At 49.5% G+C, this 22,924-nt stretch overlaps 1 protein-coding gene across 7 annotated transcripts in view; it reads left to right on the forward strand.

The window, feature by feature from the left end:
• AIG1 (androgen induced 1) overlaps nt 1–22,924 on the forward strand; it is a 621,643-nt gene that overhangs the window by 436,216 nt on the left and 162,503 nt on the right. Inside the window, exon 4 of one of the 7 annotated variants that reach the window (XM_073575670.1) lies at nt 14,285–15,487. The exons of the other annotated variants lie outside the window; for them this stretch is intronic. Coding sequence (XP_073431771.1) covers nt 14,285–14,347 — 63 coding nt within the window. The 3' untranslated portion in view covers nt 14,348–15,487. Of the gene's footprint in view, nt 1–14,284; nt 15,488–22,924 lie in introns of those variants that run through there. 7 annotated transcript variants of the gene reach the window in all.

Here is a 22,924-nt window from a genome sequence, read left to right on the forward strand (position 1 = left end):
GAGGGTGCTTTGCTACACTACTTTGTGGTGTGGGGTGCAGGTGTTGGAGCATGGTCAGGAGTCTCCACCTTACCTGGATGGTGGGATACCACACCTCAGGAGGAGGTGCAGTACCTCTGTGGCGACCGAGCCTCAGGGGCGCCACATATGTATCTCCTCTCAACCCCTATATACAGCCCATCCTGCAGTATGTATCTCCTCTCAGCCCCTATATTCAGCCCATCCTGCAATATGTCCCTCCTCTAAGTTATCACCAGGCACCGCTACTTCTTGGTATGAGCTCTCTACTGTGTTGGAGGAACTGCCGCTTTCCATGACCTCATCCCTCACCCCTCACAATAGAATCTCCATTCCAGACATGTCCCAAAGCAGAGCTATGCTGGAAGCCAGCAGTGAGAGAGAAACTGCACTGCACATTTTTGTCCATAATCTGAAACTACAATAGGGTAGTTCCAATGGCAACTGGTGGGTCATTTTCCCCTTATATGCAAAATGGGGCATATTTAAAAATAGGTTATATTGACATAAATTATTAAGTACATGTGTGCATTATTAACTAGATGTGTATTTCCTGAAGGAAGTACAGATAGTGGTTTGAAATGGTGCCTGGGCTGCCCCTTTAAGAGAGACTTGGCTGCTGCCCCTGCAAGACTTTCAACTCAGGATCCGTTTTAAATGTGGGTGCCTCTCAGGGGCCACTTTGGCCACAGGGTCTGATTTGGTGGGTGGGGCCCCTCAGGATCCGATTCGGTGGCCTGGGCTCCTCAGGATTTGAATTAGTGGCCGGGATTCCTCAGGGTCCAATTTTGTGGGTGGGGCCCCTCAGGGTCTGATTTTGTGGGTGTGGCCTCTCAGGGTCCGATTTTGTGGGTATGGTCCCTCAGGGTCTGATTTTGTGGGTGGGTCCCCTCAGGGTCCAATTTTATGGGTGGGGCCCCTCAGGGTCCGATTTTGTGGGTGGGGCCCCTCATGGTCTGATTGTGTGGGTGGGGCCCCTCAGGGTACGTTTTGTGGCCGGGGCCCCTCAGGGTCCGATTTTATGGCCGGGGCCCCTCAGGGTCTGATTTTATGGCCAGGGCCCCTCAGGGTCTGATTTTGTGGGTGGGGCCCCTCAGGGTCTGATTTTGTGGCCAGGACCCCTCAGGGTCCGATTTTGTGGCCGGGGCCCCTCAGGGTCCGATTTTGTGGCCAGGGCCCCTCAGGACTCGATTTTGTGGCTGGGGCCCCTCAGGGTCTGATTTCGTTGGTTGGGCCCCTCAGGGTCCGATTTTGAGGGTGGGGCCCCTCAGGGTCCGATTTTGTGGGTGGGGCCCCTCAGAGTCCGATTTGGTTGGCGGGGCCCCTCAGGGTCCGATTTTGAGGGCGGGGCCCCTCAGGGTCCAATTTTGTGGGTGGGGCCCCTCTGGGTTCGATTTTGTGGCCGGAGTCTCTCAGGGTCGGATTTTGTAGCCGGGGCCCCACAGGGTCCGATTTTGTGGTTGGGGCCCCTCAAGGTCCGATTTTGTGGCCGGGGCCCCTCAGGGTCTGATTTTGTGGTTGGGGCCCCTCAGGGTCCGATTTTGTGGCCGGCGCCCCTCAGGGTCCGATTTTGTGGCTGGGGCCCCTCAGGGTCCGATTTTGTGGCCGGAGCCCCTCAGGGTCCGATTTTGAGGTTGGGCCGCTCAGGGTCCGATTTTGTGGCCGGGGCCCCTCAGCGTCCGATTTTGTGGCCGGGGCCCCTCAGGGTCCGATTTTGTGGGTGGGGCCCCTCAGGGTCCGATTTTGTGGCTGGGGCCCCTCAGGGTCCGATTTTGTTGGTTGGGCCCCTCAGGATCCGATTTTGAGGGTGGGGCCCCTCAGGGTCCGATTCTGTTGCCGGTGCCCCTCAGGGTCCGATTTTGTGGTTGGGGCCCCTCAGGGTCCGATTTTGAGGGCGGGGCCCCTTAGGGTCCTATTTTGTGGTTGGGGGCCCTCAGGGTCCGATTTTATGGGTGGGGCCCCTCAGGGTCCGATTTTGTGGGTGGGGCCCCTCATGGTCCGATTTTGTGGGTGGGGCCCCTCATGGTCTGATTTTGTGGGTGGGGCCCCTCAGGTTACAATTTTGTGGCCGGGGCCCCTCAGGGTCCGATTTTATGGCCGGGGCCCCTCAGGGTCCGATTTTATGGGTGGGGCCCCTCAGGGTCCGATTTTGTGGGTGGGGCCCCTCATGGTCTGATTTTGTGGGTGGGGCCCCTCAGGGTACGATTTTGTGACCGGGGCCACTCAGGGTCCGATTTTATGGCCGGGGCCCCTCAGGGTCTGATTTTATGGCCGGGCCACTCAGGGTCTGATTTTGTGGGTGGGGCCCCTCAGGGTCTGATTTTGTGGCCAGGACCCCTCAGGGTCCGATTTTGTGGCCGGGGCCCCTCAGGGTCCAATTTTGTGGCCGGGGCCCCTCAGGGTCCAATTTTGTGGCCGGGGCCCCTCAGGGTCCAATTTTGTGACCAGGGCCCCTCAGGGCCCGATTTTGTGGCCAGGGCCCCTCAGGGTCCGATTTTGTTGGTTGGGCCCCTCAGGGTCCGATTTGGTTGGCGGGGCCCCTCAGGGTCCGATTTTGTGGGCGGGGCCCCTCAGGGTTCGATTTGGTGGGCGGGGCCCCTCAGGGTCCAATTTTGTGGGTGGGGCCCCTCTGGGTTTGATTTTGTGGCCGGGGTCTCTCAGGGTCCGATTTTGTGGGTGGGGCCCCTCAGAGTCCGATTTGGTTGGCAGGGCCCCTCAGGGTCCGATTTGGTGGGCGGGGCACCTCAGGGTCCGATTTTGAGGGCGGGGCCCCTCAGGGTCCGATTTTGTGGCTGGGGCCCCTCAGGGTCCGATTTTGAGGGCGGGGCCCCTCAGGGTCCGATTTTGTGGGCGGGGACCCTCAGGGTCCGATTTGGTGGGCGGGGCCCCTCAGGGTCCAACTTTGTGGGTGGGGCCCCTCTGGGTTCGATTTTGTGGCCGGGGTCTCTCAGGGTCCGATTTTGTGGGTGGGGCCCCTCAGAGTCCGATTTGGTTGGCGGGGCCCCTCAGGGTCCGATTTGGTGGGCGGGGCCTCTCAGGGTCCGATTTTGAGGGCGGTGCCCCTCAGGGTCCGATTTTGTGGGCGGGGCCCCTCAGGGTCCAATTTTGTGGGTGGGGCCCCTCTGGGTTCGATTTTGTGGCCGGGGTCTCTCAGGGTCCGATTTTGTGGCCGGGGCCCATCAGGGTCCGATTTTGTGGTTGGGCCGCTAAGGGTCCGATTTTGTGGCCGGGGCCCCTCAGGGTCCGATTTTGTGGCTGGGGCCCCTCAGGGTCCGATTTTGTGGCTGGGGCCCCTCAGGGTCCGATTTTGTTGTTTGGGCCCCTCAGGATCCGATTTTGAGGGTGGGGCCCCTCAGGGTCTGATTTTGTGGCCAGGTCTACTCAGGGTCCGATATTGAGGGCGGGGCCCCTCAGGGTCCGATTTTGTGGGTGGGGTCCCTCAGAGTCCGATTTGTTTGGCAGGGCCCGATTTGGTGGGCGGGGCCCCTCAGGGTCCGATTTTGTGGCCGGGGCCCCTCAGGGTCCGATTTTGTGGCCGGTGCCCCTCAGTGTCCGATTTTGTGGTTGGGGCCCCTCAGGGTCTGATTTTGTGGCCAGGTCTACTCAGGGTCCGATATTGAGGGCGGGGCCCCTCAGGGTCCGATTTTGTGGGTGGGGTCCCTCAGAGTCCGATTTGTTTGGCAGGGCCCCTCAGGGTCCGATTTGGTGGGCGGGGCCCCTCAGGGTCCGATTTTGTGGCCGGGGCCCCTCAGGGTCCGATTTTGTGGTTGGGCCGCTCAGGGTCCGATTTTGTGGCCGGGGCCCCTCAGGGTCCGATTTTGTGGCTGGGGCCCCTCAGGGTCCGATTTTGTGGCTGGGGCCCCTCAGGGTCCGATTTTGTTGGTTGGGCCCCTTAGGATCCGATTTTGAGGGTGGGACCCCTCAGGGTCCGATTTTGTGGCCGGGGCCCCTCAGGGTCTGATTTTGTGGTTGGGGTCCCTCAGGGTCTGATTTTGTGGCCGGGTCTACTCAGGGTCTGATTTTGTGGGCTGGGCCCCTCAGGGTCCAATTTGGTGGGCGGGGCCCCCAGGGTCCAATTTTGTGGGTGGGGCCCCTCTGGGTTCAATTTTGTGGCCAGGGTCTCTCAGGGTCCGATTTTGTGGGTGGGGCCCCTCAGGGTCCGATTTTGTGGCTGGGGCCCCTCAGGGTCCGATTTTGTGATTGGGGGCCCTCAGGGTCCGATTTTGTGGGTGGGGTCCCTCAGAGTCCGATTTGTTTGGCGGGGCCCCTCAGGGTCCGATTTGGTGGGCGGGGCCTCTCAGGGTCCGATTTTGAGGGTGGGGCCCCTCAGGGTCCGATTTTGTGGGCGGGGCCCCTCAGGGTCCCATTTGGTGGGCGGGGCTCCTCAGGGTTCAATTTTGCAGGTGGGGTCCCTCAGGGTCCGATTTTGTGGCCGGGGTCCCTCAGGGTCCGATTTTGTGGCCAGGGCCCGTCAGGGTCCGATTTTGTGGCCAGGGCCCCTCAGGGTCCGATTTTGTGGCCGGGGCCCCTCAGGGTCTGATTTTGTGGCCGGGGCCCCTCAGGGTCTGATTTTGTGGCTGGGGCCCCTCAGGGTCCGATTTTGTTGGTTGGGCCCCTCAGGATCCGATTTTGAGGGTGGGGCCCCTCAGGGTCCGATTTTGTGGCCGGGGCCCCTCAGGGTCCGATTTTGTGGTTGGGGCCCCTCAGGGACTGATTTTGTGGCCGGGTCTACTCAGGGTCCGATTTTGTGGGCTGGGCCCCTCAGGGTCCGATTTGGTGGGCGGGGCCCCCAGGGTCCAATTTTGTGGGTGGGTCCCCTCTGGGTTTGATTTTGTGGTCGGGATCTCTCAGGGTCCGATTTTGTGGCCGGGGCCCCTCAGGGTCCGATTTTGTGGTTGGGGCCCCTCAGGGTCCGATTTTGTGATTGGGGGCCCTCAGAGTCCGATTTGTTTGGCGGGGCCCCTCAGGGTCCGATTTGGTGGGCGGGGCCTCTCAGGGTCCGATTTTGAGGGCGGGGCCCCTCAGGGTCTGATTTTGTGAGCGGGGCCCCTCAGGGTCCCATTTGGTGGGCGGGGCTCCTCAGGGTTCAATTTTGTAGGTGGGGTCCCTCAGGGTCCGATTTTGTGGCCGGGGCCCCTCAGGGTCCGATTTTGTGGCCGGGGCCCGTCAGGGTCCGATTTTGTGGCCAGGGCCAGTCAGGGTCCGATTTTGTTGGTGGGGCCCCTCAGGGTCCGATTTTGTGGGTGGGGCCCCTCAGGGTCCGATTTTGTGGGTGGGGCCCCTCAGGGTCCGATTTTGTGGGTGGGGCTCCTCAGGGTCCAGTTTGGTGGGCGAGGCCACTCTGGGTCTGATTTGGTGGGCGAGGCTACTCTGGGTCCGATTTGGTGGGCGGGGCCACTCTGGGTCCGATTTGGATGCCAGGGTTGCTCAGCCTCCTTTTTGTAGGCCAGAGTCTATCAGCCTCCGATTTGGAGCCTTGGGTCACTCAGCTTTCGATTTGGCGCGCCGGCCCTTTAAGACACATTTTGGTGCGCCGGCTCTTTAAGAATCACTTTGGCGCGTCGGCCCTTTAAGAGCCAGGGTGGCTCACTGGGCTTCTAAATAGAGTTGAGCGACTTTGGTCGGATCGGGTTTCGTGAAACCCGAATGAAACAAAATAAGTTTCAGATGAAACTCGTCCGACTAGAGCAAAAAAAGTCGGCGTTTCGTCTGACTTTTATTTCCCATTGACTTGCATTGGGGTCGGGTTTCGGACGAAACTCCGACTTTGTTTTGCTCTAGTCGGACGAGTTTCATCTGAAACTTATTTTGTTTCATTCGGGTTTCACGAAACCCGATCCGACCAAAGTCGCTCAACTCTACTTCTAAATCCACTTTGGCGCACACATTCTCTCTCAGGGGCATGCGTCATGTGATGAAGCTAGATTTCCATTTGTGCTGTGGGTTTTGCTTTAAGAGCTGATATTATGTGGCAGAAGCTCTCTCCTGGGGTTGTCATGTGACGTTCGTAGGCGTTGGCATAGTAACTGGGTGTGCCTGCGCATATCAATGAGCTCAACTGCCATTTCAATCGCCTCAGGGCACGTTTTAAGCTTCCCATTCAAATGCATTGGAGACAGTGCATTCCAATGACGGGAAAAAAAATTTTCAAACGCAAATTGCGCAAAAACTACAAATCCGATCGACACGAAAAATACTTAGCACACCTCACATGGACGCTGGCTTCGAAACGACACCTCAACGGAGTCTGTGCGTGTAGCGGTTCGGGCTGTATTAATTGCGGAAATCAACTTAATAATAATAATAAGAAGAAGAACTAGATGTGTATTTCCTGAAGGAAGTACAGATAGTGGTTTGAAATGGTGCTCGGGCTACCCCTTTAAGAGAGACTTGCCTGCTGCCCCTGCAAGACTTTCAACTCAGGATCCGTTTTAACTGTGGGTGCCTCTCAGGGGCCACTTTGGCCTCATGGTCCGATTTTGTGGGTGGGGCCCCTCAGGGCCCGATTTTGTGGGTGGGGCCCCTCAGGGTCCGATTTTGTCGCCAGGGCACCTCAGGGTCCGATTTGGTGGGTGGGGCCCCTCAGGGTCTGATTTGGTGGCTGGGGCCCCTCAGGGGCTGATTTGGTGGGTGGGGCCCCTCAGGGTCCGATTTTGTGGCCGGGGCCCCTCAGGGTCTGATTTGGTGGTTGGGGCCCGGGCTACCCCTTTAAGAGAGACTTGCCTGCTGCCCCTGCAAGACTTTCAACTCAGGATCCATTTTAACTGTGAGTGCCTCTCATGGGCCACTTTGGCCTCAGGGTCTGATTTGGTGGGTGGGGCCCCTCAGGATCCGATTCCTTGGCCTGGGCTCCTCAGGGCTTGAATTGTTGGCGGAGATCTCTCAGGCTCCGATTTTGTGGGTGTGGCCCCTCAGGGTCTGATTTTCTGGGTGGGACCCCTCAGGTTCCGATTTTGTGAGTGGGGGCCCTCAGGGTCCGATTTTGTGGCCAGGGCCCCTCAGGGTCTGACTTTGTGGCCGGATCCCCTCAGGGTCCAATTTTGTGGGTGGGGCCCCTCATGGTCCAATTTTGTGGGTGGGGCTCATCAGGGCCCGATTTTGTACCCGGGGCTCATCAGGGTCCAATTTTGTGGTTGGGGCCCCTCAGGGTCCGATTTTGTAAGTGGGGCCACTCTGGGTCCGATTTGGTGGGTGGGGCCACTCTGGGTCCGATTTGGTGGGTGGGGCCACTCTGGGTCCGATTTGGTGGGCGGGGCCACTCTGGGTCCGATTTGGTGGGCGGGGCCCCTTAGGGTCAGATTTGGCGGGCGGGTCCCCTCAGGGTCCGATTTGGTGGGCGGGGCCCCTCAGGGTCCAATTTGGTGGGTGGGGCCCCTCAGTGTCCAAGTTGGTGGGCGGGGCCCCTCGGGGTCCGATTTTCTGGCCGTGGCCCCTCAGGGTCCGATTATGTGGGTTGGGCCCCTCAGGGTCCGATTTTGTGGCCGGGGCCCCTCAGGGTCCGATTTTGTGTCCGAGGCCCCTCAGGGTCCGATTTTGTGGTTGGGGCCCCTCAGGGTCCGATTTTGTGGTTTGGACCAATCAGGGTCCGATTTTGTGGTTGGGGCCCCTCAGGGTCAGATTTTGTGGGTGGGGCCCCTTAGGGTCTGATTTTGTGGGCGGAGACCCTCTGGGTCCAATTTGGTGGGCGGGACCACTCTGGGTCCGATTTGGTGGGCGGGGCCCCTCAGGGTCCGATTTTGTGGCCGGGGCCCCTCAGGGTCTGATTTGGTGGTTGGGGCCCGGGCTACCCCTTTAAGAGAGACTTGCCTGCTGCCCCTGCAAGACTTTCAACTCAGGATCCATTTTAACTGTGAGTGCCTCTCAGGGGCCACTTTGGCCTCAGGGTCTGATTTGGTGGGTGGGGCCCCTCAGGATCCGATTCCTTGGCCTGGGCTCCTCAGGGCTTGAATTGTTGGCGGAGATCTCTCAGGCTCCGATTTTGTGGGTGTGGCCCCTCAGGGTCCGATTTTCTGGGTGGGACCCCTCAGGTTCCGATTTTGTGAGTGGGGGCCCTCAGGGTCCGATTTTGTGGCCAGGGCCCCTCAGGGTCTGATTTTGTGGCCGGATCCCATTTGGAGGCCGGGGTGGCTCAGCCTCCGATTTGGAGGCCGGGGTAGATCAGCCTCCGATTTGGAGGCCGGGGTCGATCAGCCTCCGATTTGGAGGCCGGGGTCGATCAGCCTCCGATTTGGAGGCCGGGGTGGCTCAGCCTCCCATTTGGAGGCCGGGGTGGCTCAGCCTCCCATTTGGAGGCCGGGGTCGATCAGCCTCCCATTTGGAGGCCGGGGTCGATCAGCCTCCCATTTGGAGGCCGGGGTGGCTCAGCCTCCGATTTGGAGGCCGGGGTGGCTCAGCCTCCGATTTGGAGGCCGGGGTCGCTCAGCCTCCGATTTGAAGGCCGGGGTGGCTCAGCCTCCGATTTGGAGGCCGGGGGGGTCGATCAGCCTCCCATTTGGAGCCTGTAGTCACTCAGCTTTCGATTTGGCGTGTTGGCCCTTTAAGACTCATTTCGGTGCGCCGGCCCTTTAACAGTCACTTTTGCACTTCGGCCCTTTAAGAGCCAGTTTGGCTCACTGGGCTTCTAAATACACTTTGGCGCACATTCTCTCTCAGGGGCATGTGTCATGTGATGAAGCTAGATTTGCATTTGTGCTGTGGGTTTCGCTTTAAGAGCTGATATTATGTGGCAGAAGCTCTGTTCTGGAGATGTCATGTGACGTTCGTAGGCGTTGGCATAGTAACTGGTTCTGCCTGTGCATATCAATGAGCTCAACTGCCATTTCAATCGCCTCAGGGCATGTTTTGCCATTTCCCCATTCAAATGCATTGGAGACAATGCATTCCAATGACGGGAAAAAAAATTTTCTAACGCAAATTGCGCAAAAACTACAAATCTGATCGACACGAAAAATACTTAGCACACCTCTCATGGGCGCTGGCTTCGAAACGACACCTCAACGGAGTCTGTGCGTGTAGCAGTTCGGGCTGTATTAATTGCGGAAATCAACTTAATAATAATAAGAAGAAGAAGAATAAGTTAGCAGCGTTCGGATTACAATATAGTGGTTTTTTCAAACCACTATAATAAAGCATACTGCAATCATTGGAATATCCTATTAACCGTTTTTATTAGCATTGTTGACTTTGCACGGGACTTTTGCCTTGCTGCTACTGTATATTTTGTACTGCAACTTATGGTTGATGTTTCCATAGTGCCTTATCGTCCTTTTTTATTGTTTGTTTGTTTTTTAAAAGATCAATGCATTTAATGCACTAAGGAATATGATTTATTATCTATTTCAAATACTGTCATGTTGTTGTTTTTTTTTGCATTCAACATTGCTCTTTTTTTTCTTGTTTTTATTTATAGGCACTTTTGTGATCTACACTATACCTGGTACTGTATATTATTTTTTGTGGACAGGCAATGGGAAATCATCTTATTAGGGTGGTTCCCGTGGTTGTGTACACACATTATAGGCATTTTTAAGTGTTAGTATGTTTTGTCTGTGTAAAAATTTTACATGCATCACAGTTGAATAGAAAATTTGTAACGAATGGAAGCGGAGGCACAGGTTCACATTCATTTTTTATTTTTTGAGTGGAACCTCGAGACTTCGGTCTGAGGGGCCCCGAAGGAGGCGTAACTAGAGAGCCCCAGGTATCCGTAGTAAGGTCCCTCGAACAAGACCAGAGTGGAATACCTGGGGGACTCAGGTGCTACCTCCAGTTCGACCCCGGACACGTGGCAGCTCTCCCTGCGGGACGAACGGGTAAACAAATATTACAGATATGGTGGAGCTGACTGGCGGACACCGGGTATATGAGATGAAGGTGGCTCTGGCGAGGATAGTCAGGTTTCGTCTAGACGGAAGGAAGATGGCTCCAGCAACTTTAGCGTTGTCCACGAGTTCGGATGTTGAGTGGCGGAATGGGATGGCACTTGAGTGTATAGGTACAGATGTCGTCTAGGATAGCCGAACAACAGGTCACTGATATTCTGCGGAAACAAACAGTATAAGCAGAGTGCCAAACGGAATGCTATTACAGCGCAGACAGAGCAGGGACAGAACCGGATTTAGCAAGAGTAAATATACATTGCTCCGGCATTCCCCTTATGGCAGAGTGGCCAGAAATAGTAATCAGTGTGCTTCCATTGGTTAATTGATATTTTCTAAAAATGCGCGCTGTCACTTTAAGAGACCAGAGGGTAGCGAGCTTGTGTCCTAAACATTCTCACTGGAGGCCTGCTGGCAGCGTGCCAGGATGTGGGGAGAGAGAAGCAGCAGCAGGATGCTGAGGGACAGACAGAGCAAGGATCCTGAAAGGGACCTCGCAGAGGTACAGGGGCAGCCTCGGGAGCAGTAGTGGGTGAGGGACCAGAACTGGGTGCAGCACCAGAACAGGGTGCAGGGCCAGAACTGGGACCGGGTGTAACAAAATTCTGGCACTTTTGAGTTTGCATCGTGTGTATGTATTGTACCTTGTTTTTTATCTTTTCTTTTTTTGGAGAGATTTGCAGCTTGACGCCCAGCTTAGTGGATACAGTGCTGTAGATATGGGGCTGCAAAGTAGAAATTAATCCTACAGTGGCATAACATGAAACTAATAACTAATTGGGCTCCCCAGTTATGATGTGTCTTACTCTTTAATACTACTGGATTCCTCATTTTGGGCTGAGGGTCATTTTGGATCCTTTTATTTAGGACCAATGTGTAACTGTAACCTCAGCACCCATTAAAGTACCCCCCAATGCCCAAAATGTCCTCTCTACAACAAAAATAGACAGCTCTGTAAAGGTATTTTTTTATTTTTTACTTTTTTTGGGTACATTTGTATCGAATAGAAACTGCCTTTTCTCTTGATATGTTGGTTGTTGTTCTTGTCATTTGGTTGGCTCCCTACACAATCTGACAATAATAGCACTTATTGGACAAGTGGGTGTGAAAATTCTCAATTAGCAGGGCATTGTTACACCCAATTTACATATGGGAAAGCTAGTATATATTAAAACAGCTTTTCAGTTGAAAAGGAAGGCGTGCTTTAATAGCGTTAAAAATAAGAAAATGTGAGGCAGGGACCCCTGTTACAGCTAGGGGGAGCTGTATGTGCTCCTCAGGATATGCATGGAGGCGTAACGGTGATGGTGAAATAGTGTTATTGTAAATGGCCGGTATGTGTCGCAGAAGAGGTCCTCTGCGCTGTAAGTCCAAAATATTGTTGCTCTGGGACTTGTTCCACAAGTGTTTATTTACTTATAAGGGGGGCTTACAGGATTGGCCGGTGAGCTGGGCGGGACTGACTAACCATACATAATGTACACCGCCCACCTATAGGGGAGGTTAAAGCTACATTATGTGACCAGGGTTTGGGTCACATGTTCAGTGTATGGACCTGAATGGGTTGTTTTTGCTAAGGTCCTGGAAGATCTGTGTTGGAAGGTCCCATGAGAGGACAGGCTTCCTAAAGAGCACAGGGTGAGACCATGGACTGGCAGAGTCTGTGATGGCACTGCATTGGGAAAGCTACCGTCCGTCTGAGGGTCTGGAACTGTCAGGTGGCCTGGTGAGCAAGGTATTGTCCGGGATGGTGATCCCAGTTTGGCAGCTTCCCTGGGAACCAGGACTGCCAGGAGGTCAATTTGTGGAGAAGGAGCTCCAGGAAGGTAACTCCAGAAAGGGGGTTATAATAACAGCAGAGAAGTATCTGCCATTGGAACAGACTGTTGGTGTTTGTTGTGTTCCGTGGACGTTAATGAACTGTTCGGCGTGCGGTCACCCATGGTAATGAGACGAAGTGAGAAGTCCGGCGTGTTTAGTGACTGCGAGTTAAGCCATGAATAGTGATGAGTGAGTATGCTCATTGCTCGGGTTTTCCCGAGCATGCTCGGGTGTCCTCCAAGTATTTTGGCATGCTTGGAGATTTAATTTTCATCGTCTCAGCTGCATGATTTGCGACTGCTAGACAGCTTGAATACATGTGTGGAATGCCTGTTTGTTAGGGAATTCCCACATGTATTCAGCCTGACTACAAGTCACAAATCATGCAGCTGAGACGACGAAAACTAAATCTCCGAATATGCCAAAATACTCGGAGGACACCCGAGCATGCTCGGGAAAATCCGAGTATCGAGTATTCTCACTCATCACTAGCCATGAACTGTGAAGTGCTATGGACTATGGGTTAGGTCTGTGAAGTGTAACATGGCCTACGTTGCGGTTTATGATGTCCAAATAAGCCGAAATAAGACTGTTTTGTGAGAAAAACGTGCATGTGTGCTTTAATCCCACTGCCAAGTGGTTGTCCCCAAAAACACATGCAGTAAGCAGTGTCTTACATATGGTGCTAGACTGCGGGAACGGTCCAGGAAGCATAAAAATTTTTTCAGGACCGCTTGCTGTGGCTCAGCGGGGCCATGAAGATTACAAGTGTCTGGCCGTAACATGGCGGGGTTACAAAGTTTGCTGTGGTTCGGCGGGTCCACGAAGCTTATAAGTTTCTGACGGTAACTCGGCGAGGTTACGAAGATTTGCTGTGGATTTGCGGGTCCACGAAGTCTGCGGTGCGGAGCCGTGCAGAGCCTTACGGAGAGGAGCTACAGTTGCAACAAGAGGTTCTGCAGGAGCTGCAGTAGCAGTGGCAGCAGCAAGAGGTGGTGCAGTGGAAGTTACCAGAGCTTCAGAGGTGTCGTACAAACTCTTAAAGGGCCAGTGCAAGCCTAGAGACATATTGGTGTACTGTGCGAACTAGGGCCTGAGAGTGCCATGGGGGAGTCCACGGGGTGTACCCCAGAGAGGGGGTGGTGACCCAAACAGGGATGGTTGCCCCAAAGGGGGTGGAATCCCTAAAGAGGGTGGTGACCCAAACAGGGATGGTTGCCAAAAAGGGGGTGGAGTCCCAAAGTAGGGCAGTATCCCAAAATAGAGGAGTTGCCCAAATGGGGGCAGAGTCCCAAAAGGGGGCTGTAACCCAAATAGGGGTGCTGGCAAGAAAAAGAGGCGACGAATGCGCCATTGGACTGTAGCTGGGAACAACTTAGTTCAAGCTTTGCAGGTCCATGCTGTATGGTGGATAGCTCGGTCAATGAACTGACATAACAGTGCTCCTTCTGACTGGATGGAGAATGGGTGATGGGACTGATAGACCCGGGGAGTTGGGTGTCTTTTCTGAGGACCCCTGATGAATGTTTTGTGTCGCCTGGGACGGGGCCGAGAGTGAATGGCTCCGGTGGGGATGATAAAGGAACTTTGACAGCATACCCCTACATTGACACGACTGAGGGCTCCACGTACCATGAAATGACAGTAGTCCCAGACTTGCTATATAAATTGGTAATAGGTCGGGACTTGGAAGCCCTGTGGGACTGGTGGATAAAGGGGAAAGTAACTGTAGAGGTAATGTGTATAGGTGGTAATAATATGAAGAATGTGCCCCCTAGAGTTGACAGTCCTAAGTTAGGCAAGACCAAGGATAATGGTGGACGGGCCCAACTTAGTGACATGATGGTGGCAGCCATACCAGAAAGTGTGACCGTTAGAAGTGGGGACTGCTGGATCCAGGATGACCAATTGGGCGGTGGTGACTCCCATTCAGATGGTGACGCAAGCGGAAAACAGTTCAGTAAGGCTGACTCGAGTACAAATAGCAAGTCTTCCTCCCGTCGCCGGAGACGTAAAGGGAGCAAAGGGGCTGATCAAGTTGCACCCTTTGAGAATACCAGAAAAGAAAAAGCAGTGACTTGTGCTGTTATTCAAGATGTGAGAACTCTGTCAGACACTGAAGAGAGTCGAGAGGTACCTAAGGGTGACCGGGCAGAGCCTTAATAGAGGTTGAAGGTGTCGAGCATGGAAGTTGCCAACTCCGCGCCGCTGGATCAGGTGCGTCGCCTGGAGCCTGAGCTCTTGGCAGTCAAAGTGCTATGAATGGGCACCGATTCACTAGTAGGATTTTTATGGATAAAACGTGCGCTGCCAGACCATCATTCCTCACAAGTTGTGTGTTTAATATATTTATTTCCCAACGCGTTTCGAGGTCATAAAAACCTCTTCCTCAGGGGATGACATGTACAGGCAGGTAAAGACATTGCCGGTTTTATACATACACAATTCAAATATTGGCGCCAAGAGTCACATGTTGGGAGGGAGATAAAGGTCAGAGGTCATCAGTATCAAAAAATGTTAAAAGCTTGGTACATCCGACAAAATTAATACATTTGGTGTATTTCCAGGTAAATAATTTGAAAAGAAAAGGAGAGAGAAAAGAAGAAAGAAGACAAAAGGAAAAGAAATGAAGAAAGCGCTAAACGAACCCGCAGAGAAGGAACAAAAAGGAGTGATAGCCGCTGTATAATCCACTAGTCCAAATGAGCAGAGAATATATTGCCGAAAGAAAAAGAAAGAGAGAAAGGAAAAAAAAGGAATAAAGAAAATCTTTATATGGAAATATATGATATTAATAAGAATAAAAATAAAAATGATATTAAAATGGATATGGGCACCGAGGAGGATAGCAGACCCAAGCTAAGCCACAGAAAACCAGAGAGGGTGGTAACTAAGCGGATGCAGACCCCTGATCCTGTCCACACAACCAGCAGTAGCCATGGAGCATGCCTACGATGATACTAGATGCCTCGGCACAGCCGGAGAGCTAGCTAAGCCTAAAGCAAGAAAGGGGAAATCTAAACTGCCCCGGAGCAGACCCCAAAGGAATAGATAGCCCCCAAACATATATTGTTGGTGAGACAAGATGAAAACACAAACGCAGGCAGAAAAATAGACTGAGCAAACGATGGGGCCCAAACTGACTAGACAGGACAGGACAGGAAAGACACTGTCTGCAATCACGCAAAAAACCCTGCAAAACATCCAACATGTCTGATGTACAAAAACACTGAAGTCGCACGACTTCACCCCCACTATATCAGCACTCTGGTATGTTCTGAAAGCAAAGCAAAAAGGGACCAATATAACGGGACAAAACAAACTGGCACATGCAGTAACATATGCATGGTGATTCAGCACAGCCCCAGCCGAGCTGGCTGACCCACACAAAGCAGAGATAAACAAAACCAGATCAAATGCAAACAGAATAACAAATGAACCACTTAGCTGAACCATGCAGGGAAAGAGCAGGAGACATCAGACCTAGAAGGCACAGGAAAAAAATCACCAGCAGGGATAGAGGGAGTCAGCTGTCTTAAATCCCAATCAGAAACCACAGATCTCCAACTGTCTTCCTCATTATCAGGTGGCAAGCCTCTGTCAATCAGAACAGCTCCACTACCTCCAGTAGTTATAAGGGTTAAAAATTGACCAACGATTTCTCATTTTTGCAACACCATTTTATTTTTACGGACCACATCACATTTGAAGCCACTTTGAGGGGTCTATATGACAGAAAATACCCAAAAGTGACACCATTCTAAAAACTGCACCCCTTAAGGTACTCAAAACCATATTCAAGAAGTTTATTAACCCTTTAGGTGCATCACAGGAATTTTTTGAATATTTAAAAAAAATGAACATTAACTTTTTTTCACAAAAAAAATACTTCAGGTTCAATTTTTTTTATTTTACCAAGGGTAACAGGAGAAATTGGACTGCAAAAGTTATTGTGCAATTTGTCCTGAGTACGCTGATACCAGATATGTGGGGGGAACCACTGTTTCGGCACATGGCAGAGCTCAGAAGGGAAAGAGCGCTGTTTGACTTTTTCAATGCAAAATTGGCTGGAATTCAGATCGGGCACCATGTCACGTTTGGAGAGCCCCTGATGTATCTAAACAGTGGAAACCAGGGCTGTGGAGTCGGAGTCGTGGAGTCGGAGTCGGAGTCGGTGCTCATTTTGGTGGAGTCGGAGTCGGAGTTGGAGTCGGTATAAAATGGACCGACTCCGACTCCTAAAATATATAATAAATTGGGTACAGTAATTCAATGCAGGATGTGCTGAATATTTTTTCATAGGAGTTTGGGAAAGTTATGAAATGTCCTATAAATGGCTGTTATATTCCTGATCTAAGGCTACATTCACACACAGCGTTTTTCCTGTGTTTTTTGAGGATACGTTTTTTAGCTGCAAAAGCTGATCATCTTTTTAAAAAACTCCATCACCTGAAAGGTTTTTGAGCTCATACATAATGTTTTCAATAGCAAAAGCAGATTAGAAATCTGCTCTATCTATCCATTTATCCATATCTGTCTATCCATATCGTATCTGTACCAAAAAGAATGAAAACCGGGTAGTACACCAATATATATTCTGTTCTATCTAAATATCTTGATTATTGGATCATAAAAACGATTAAATGTCTGAGGTTCACATTGTACTACAATAAATTTTTCACTTAAATATAAGCAATATGTGTGGGAGTCGGAGTCGGAGTTGTGGAGTCGGAGTCGGAGTTGGAGTCGGAGTCGGTGTAAGGGAAATTGAGTCGGAGTCGGAGTCGCAGGTTTGGCTTACCGACTCCACAGCCCTGGTGGAAACCCCCCACAAGTGACCCCATTTTGGAAACTAGACCCCCCAAAGAACTTATCTAGATATGTGGTGAGAACTTTGAACCCACAAGGGCTTCACAGAAGTTTATAACGTACAGCTGTACAATTAAAAAATCATATTTTTTCCACAAAAATGATCTTTTCACCCTCAATTCTTATTTTTCTAAGGGTAACAGGACCCTAAAAGTTATTGTGCAATTTGTCTGAGTACGCTGATACCCCACATGTGGGGGTAAACCACTATTTGGGCGCATGGCAGAGCTCGGAAGGGAAGCAGCACCATTTGACGTTTTTGGCTGGAATTGAGATCGGACACCATGTCGCGATTGGAAAACCCCTGATGCACCAAAACAGTGGAAACTCCCCACAAATGACACCATTTTGGAAACTAGACCCCCCAAGGAACTTATCTAGGTTTGTGGTGTGCACTTTGAACCCCCCAGTGCTTCACAGAAGTTTATAACGCCCGGGCGTGAAAATAAAAAATTCTTATTTTTTCCACAAACATGATCTTTTAGTCACCAATTTTTTTTATTTTTCCAAGGGTAACAGGAGAAATTGGACCCCAAAAGTTGTTGTCCAATTTGTCCTGAGTATGCTGATACCCCATATGTGGGAGACAACTACTGTATGGGCACATGTCGGGGCTCGGAAGGGAAGTAGTGACGTTTTGGAATGCAGACTTTGATGGAATGGTCTGCGGGTGTCATGTGCATTTGGAGAGCCCCTGATGTACCTAAACAGTGGAAACCCCCCACAAATGACCCCATTTTAGAAACTAGACCCCCTAAGGAACTTATCTAGATGTGTGGTGAGCACTTTGAACCCCCAAGGGCTTCACAGAAGTCTATAATGCCAGGGCATGAAAATAAAAAAAATCTTATTTTTTCCACAAACATGATCAATTAGTCCCCAATTTTTTTATTTTCCCAAGGGTAACAGGAGAAATTGAACCCCAAAAGTTGTTGTCCAATTTGTCCTGAGTATGCTGACACCCCATATGTGGGAGAAAACTACTGTATGGACACACGTCGGGGCTCGGAAGGGAAGTAGTGACGTTTTGGAATGCAGACTTTGATGGAATGGTCTGTGGGTGTCATGTGCGTTTGGAGAGCCCCTGATGTACCAAAACTATTGAAACTCCCAACAAGTGACCCCATTTTGGACACTAGACCCCCCATGGAACTTATCTAGATGTGTGGTGAGCACTTTGAACCCCCAAGTGCTTCACAGAAGTTTATAACGCTCGGGTGTGAAAATAAAAAAATCATTTTTTTCCACAAAAATGATATTTTTGCCCACAATTTTTTGTTTTCCTAAGGGTAACAGGAGAAATTGGACCCCAAAAGTTGTTTTGCAATTTGTCCTGACTAGGCTGATACACTACATGTGGGGGTAAAACACTGTTTGGGCGCATGGCAGCGCTTGGAAGGGAAGGAGCACCATTTGACTTTTTCAACTCAGAATTGGCTGGAATTGAGATCAGACGCCATGTTGCATTTGGAGAGCACCTGATGTGCCCACACAGTGGAAACCCCCAATTCTAACTCCAACCCGAACCCCAACACACCCCTAACCCTAATCTCAGCCCTAACCCTAGCCCTAGCCCTAATCCTAACCCTAGCCCTGGCCCTAACTCTAGCCCTAACACTAACCCTAATGGGAAAATGGAAATAAATACATTTTCTTTTAATTTTATTATTTTTCCCTAACTAAGGGGGTGGTAGCGGGGGGTTTGATTAACTATTTATGGCGGTTTTTATTTTTGGCAGCTGTCACGCTAAAAGACGCTTTTATTGTAAAAATAGTTTTTGCATCACCACATATTGAGAGCTATAATTTTTCCATATTTTGACCCACCGAGTCATGTGAGGTCTTATTTTTTGCGGGATGAGTTGACTTTTTATTGGTACCATTTTCGGGCACGTGACATTTTTTGATCTCTTTTTATTCCGATTTTTGGGACACAGAATGAACAAAAACCAGCGTTTTGTGAATTTATTTTCGGGGGGTGCGTTTACACCGTTCCGCGTGCGGTAAAATTGATAAAGCGGTTTTATTTTTCGGGTCAGTATGGTTACAGTGATACCTCATTAATGTCTTTTTTTATGTTTTGGCAGTTTTATGCAATGAAAACTATTTTATATAAAAAATAATTATTTTTGCATCGCTTTATTCTGCGAGCTATAACTTTTTTTATTTTTTCGCTGATGATGCTGTATGGCGGCTCGTTTTTTGCGGGACAAGATGATGTATTCAGCGGTACCATGGATATTTATATGCATCTTTTTGATCGCGCGTTATTGCACTTTTTGTTTGGCGGTATGATAATAAATCTTTTATTGTTTTTTTTTTATTTAAAAAAAATGGATTTATTGGGGGAATATTTTTTTTTTCTAATTTATTTGGTGATTTTTTAAAAATTATTTTAACACTTTTTTTTTTTTTTAAACTTTATTACATAGTCCCAGGTGGGACATCACTGTCCTGTGACAGACCGCTGATCTGTCACATCCTGCGCTTTGCAGGCACTGAGGAAGTCAGCTCCCTTCAGGCCCCCGTCGCCATCTTGGATTCGGGGGCCTGCAGGGAAAGAGCCCCCCGCAGCAGCGCTGCACATTGCGCTGCTGTGGGGGGCTCAGGGAAGCACGGAGGGAGCCCCCTCCCTGCCGATGCTTCCCTTTAACCCCCGGTACACCGCGATCATGTTTGATCGCGGTGTGCAAGGGGTTAACGTGTCGGGGGCGGTCCATGACCACCCCTGACACATTGTGCCGGGTGTCAGTTGTGATAATCAGCTGACACCCGGCCGCGATCAGCGGTGCTCACCACGTGGGGGCCACTGATCGCGCTAGACTTACTATCCCGTCCATGGGCATAGGGGCCCGGGTCCCATGGACGGGATAGTACGTCTGATGTCAGAAAGGGGTTAAAGAATAAGGAATATAGCAGGAATATAATATGTTTATATGAACAAATATAAGCCCATATGACATTTATTATTGGTAATTCATGAATTAAGACATGTCATTTATTATGCTATTTGTGTACAGCACATGGTAGTTCTTGGAAAGTATTATGTAAACTTGGCTACAAAGCTACTTTGCTCTGCATTTCTGCTGGATGGACAGTAGTGAAGTTTTCAAATGAGGTGTAATGGATTAATTTGTATATTCAGGTGAAATGTAGCTAAACTGCTGCTCTTGGCTTTTAAAGAAGCGTTTGATAAAAAAAGCTAATACAGTGTAATTAAATACACTGCAAAATGGTTTTCCCACAAAGAAACTATATCAACCATACATATGATACGTGATTAAATGTTTGATCGCTGGGGACACAACTGTTGGGGCCCTTCATGATTACTAATCAACCTCAGTGAAGAAGAGTATTGTTAACCCCTTACCGACATTTGACGTATTGGTAACTTCAAATGCTGTCTTCCTGACTTTGATGCATTCTCGCACTCCAAGCCTGCATATTTCCTGGCACATGATGGCTGATTAATTAATTGTAAACATAGTATTTTCTAGTACTCGTACTCTGCTCTGTGTGCATACTTAGAGAGCAAATCCGCGCTCCTGTCTTAGCTGCGTGCTCCTGTCTTCTGAGCTGTGTGTTCCTGTATTCTGAGCTCTGCACATTTTGATTGTTTTTTGCACGATGAATAGATATGCTTACAATTAAAAGGGCAACTGTACTGCCCATTTATGTGCAGCAAGTTAATTCATGGTGAAGTACCAGCTATAACCATTAAATGTCATTTGCTGCCCATTTATCCTGTTCCTGGATAAAGTGAGCATTTCACTTTAACAGTGTGGTCTGATTAGAACCACCCCCGTAGCTTCCCGAGCAAGAAGGCTTGCAGACATTTTCCCCTAGACCTTTGAGTCTTACACACATGATCTGGTACTCTCTCGTTACAAATCGCTGCTCCTGACAAGCAGATTCCGGTGAGAGTCAAATGTACTTACATGTTTGTGTTAGAACAGTTATTCAGCCACCATGTAGCATACTGTGTAGTTAGGCATGTTGTGCTCTGTATCATATTGTTGTTTGCTCTGTATGCAGATAAATGCATGTCTGTATAAGTAGTACAATGCTAGCAGCCTGAATTCGCTTTAGATAGCCATGATACCTGTATCTCTGTGTTATGTTGTGTTATGTGCTATCTCTGTAAAGCCCCAGTTACTGATGTTAATTGCACTCTGTATCATGCTGTTGTCTTTGTTATCTGCCATTACTGATACACTGTTTATTCTCTTGTAGTTTTTACCACTCCAATATCATCCACTATATTGTCCACATCATCCATTATTGTTTGCTATTGTCCACCATCATTGTTACTGAGAGTAGTGGAGCTGGCCAGGTGGATGGAAGTTCTCCAGCTGATAACAATAATTGGGAACCTGGGATTACTGGCTGGGAGCATATAATTGAGCTGGCTGCTCTTGGAGGTTGCTGGTGATTTCCTCTGTGTACATTTGGAGTTCTTTTGTCCCCTGCCTGATCTGCATGGTTCAGCAAAGTGATTCTTTTGCTAATCCTTTGCATCTAATCTGGTTGTGTCTTTTTTTGCTTTCTGTTTTGCTGCTAGGGTTCAGCGTGCTCCCTGCTGGGGGCAGCGCTGGGCCCTGCTTCATATGTTGCAGCTTGTTCAGTCCCTTGTTATGTTAGTATCTTTTTGCTTTGCTGCCAGTTTATACCATAGTGCTGATCTAGCGGGGGGTGAGGTTGTGTGACCTCAGGTTTTTTGTATATCAGAAGTGTTGGACTTTTTCAGGGTTTTGTGCGTGATTGCAGACAGTATCTTTTCTGTCCTGTCCTGTCTAGACAGGTTGGGCCCCACCGTTTGCTCAGTCTGTTCTCTGCCTGTGTTTGTGTCTCATCTTGTCTCACCGACAATATATGTTTGGGGGCTGTCTATTCCTTTGGGGATCTGCTCCGGGGCAGTTTAGATTTCATCTTTCTGTCTTTAGGCTTAGCTAGTCTTCCGGCTGTGATGAAGCATCTAGGGCATCGTCGGAACGCTCCACGGCTACTGCTAGTTGTGTGGATAGGATCAGGGGTCTGCAATCTGCTTACTTACCAACCTCTCTGGTCTTCTGGTGACTTAGCCTGTTCCTGCCATCCTCCTCGGTGACCCATTCATAACACTTAAGCATCCATACAGTCTATTTACTGGGGAAATGGATGAAGTTTAGCTGTGTGCTGAAATCCACACAGCACCATACGTGGAGGAAGGCAGAACAGCAACAAGGCATAAAAATAGAAAAAAGGTTTAGATACTTCATGAAACTGTGGTAACATTGAAGAAATCATGGATTCTTCAGTAATAGCGAGTTTTCCAGGTAGCAAAGCATCCCGCACAGCACAGCATCAACATTATGCACCTTTTTTTTTTAATTCAAGGTATAGGAAATTTAAGATGGTGACCAACGTTTCACAATGCAAATATTACATAGCATAACTGCATTTGATCAATTCAATAGTAATTTGAAGGTTTTGTTCTGGGTTTACTCTGGTTTGTACAGTTCAGTCAAAACCTTTTTCAAACATGGATTTAAAAGGCATTTAAATGGAAAGCCAATGCTACTTACATGATTGTATATACATTGACATAGAATTACACACTTCTAAAGCTCTTGTTTTACATAAAGTGATCTAAAAATTAGAACATAATTCTTTTTAGTCCAGCTAATTTTTCAGGAAGACAGTACTATAAAAACACACTTTAAAACTGCAAAATATATTACTGCTTTCCTTCATTTCATTTAAAAGTGTTAGATGGGGACTTAGCCGCATCACTCTATAATTAAGGAGGATTGCCAAGTAGTAAATTGTTTTTTTCCCACTGGAAGCAATTTCTTCTTTGCAGAAAAAAACTTTATAAAACAAAATCCTCTTTACTCTTAGTTTTTAGCACGCTTTGCGGAGATCATCTAATCTATGGAGCTATGAAGCACATTACAAAACATAATGTGAAAAAAAGTTCCCCAGCAGTTCCAGCTATTGCTGTCGAAGTTGGATACATCATTGGGTTTCTAGCTCCTTCTTAACAACTGACAAAATATTTACTCGGCTCACTGCAGAAATGGATAACATTTTCCAAAATATTCTACAGGGCTGAAGTCAGAGTCACATAAATATGAGATGATCTTGCAGCACTTTAAAACTTTTGAAAGGGTTTCCAAGAAAATAGATTTTAACCAAATTTCTCTGCAACACTATAACTATGTGAAACATGTAAAGCTTCTGTGTGCACAAGGGAGAGATGTGATTTTATACTCCATTTCTAGATTCATGTCAGGACAAGTTCATTTAATGTTCCAGAAAGTAAAAGTAATTTTGTTAGCACAAGGCTATGTGAGTAG

Source organism: Dendrobates tinctorius, unplaced genomic scaffold (assembly GCF_039654945.1).
Source record: "Dendrobates tinctorius isolate UK_male_01 unplaced genomic scaffold, ASM3965494v1 ptg000046l, whole genome shotgun sequence".
In the NCBI taxonomy this organism is placed as follows: Eukaryota; Metazoa; Chordata; class Amphibia; order Anura; family Dendrobatidae; genus Dendrobates; species Dendrobates tinctorius.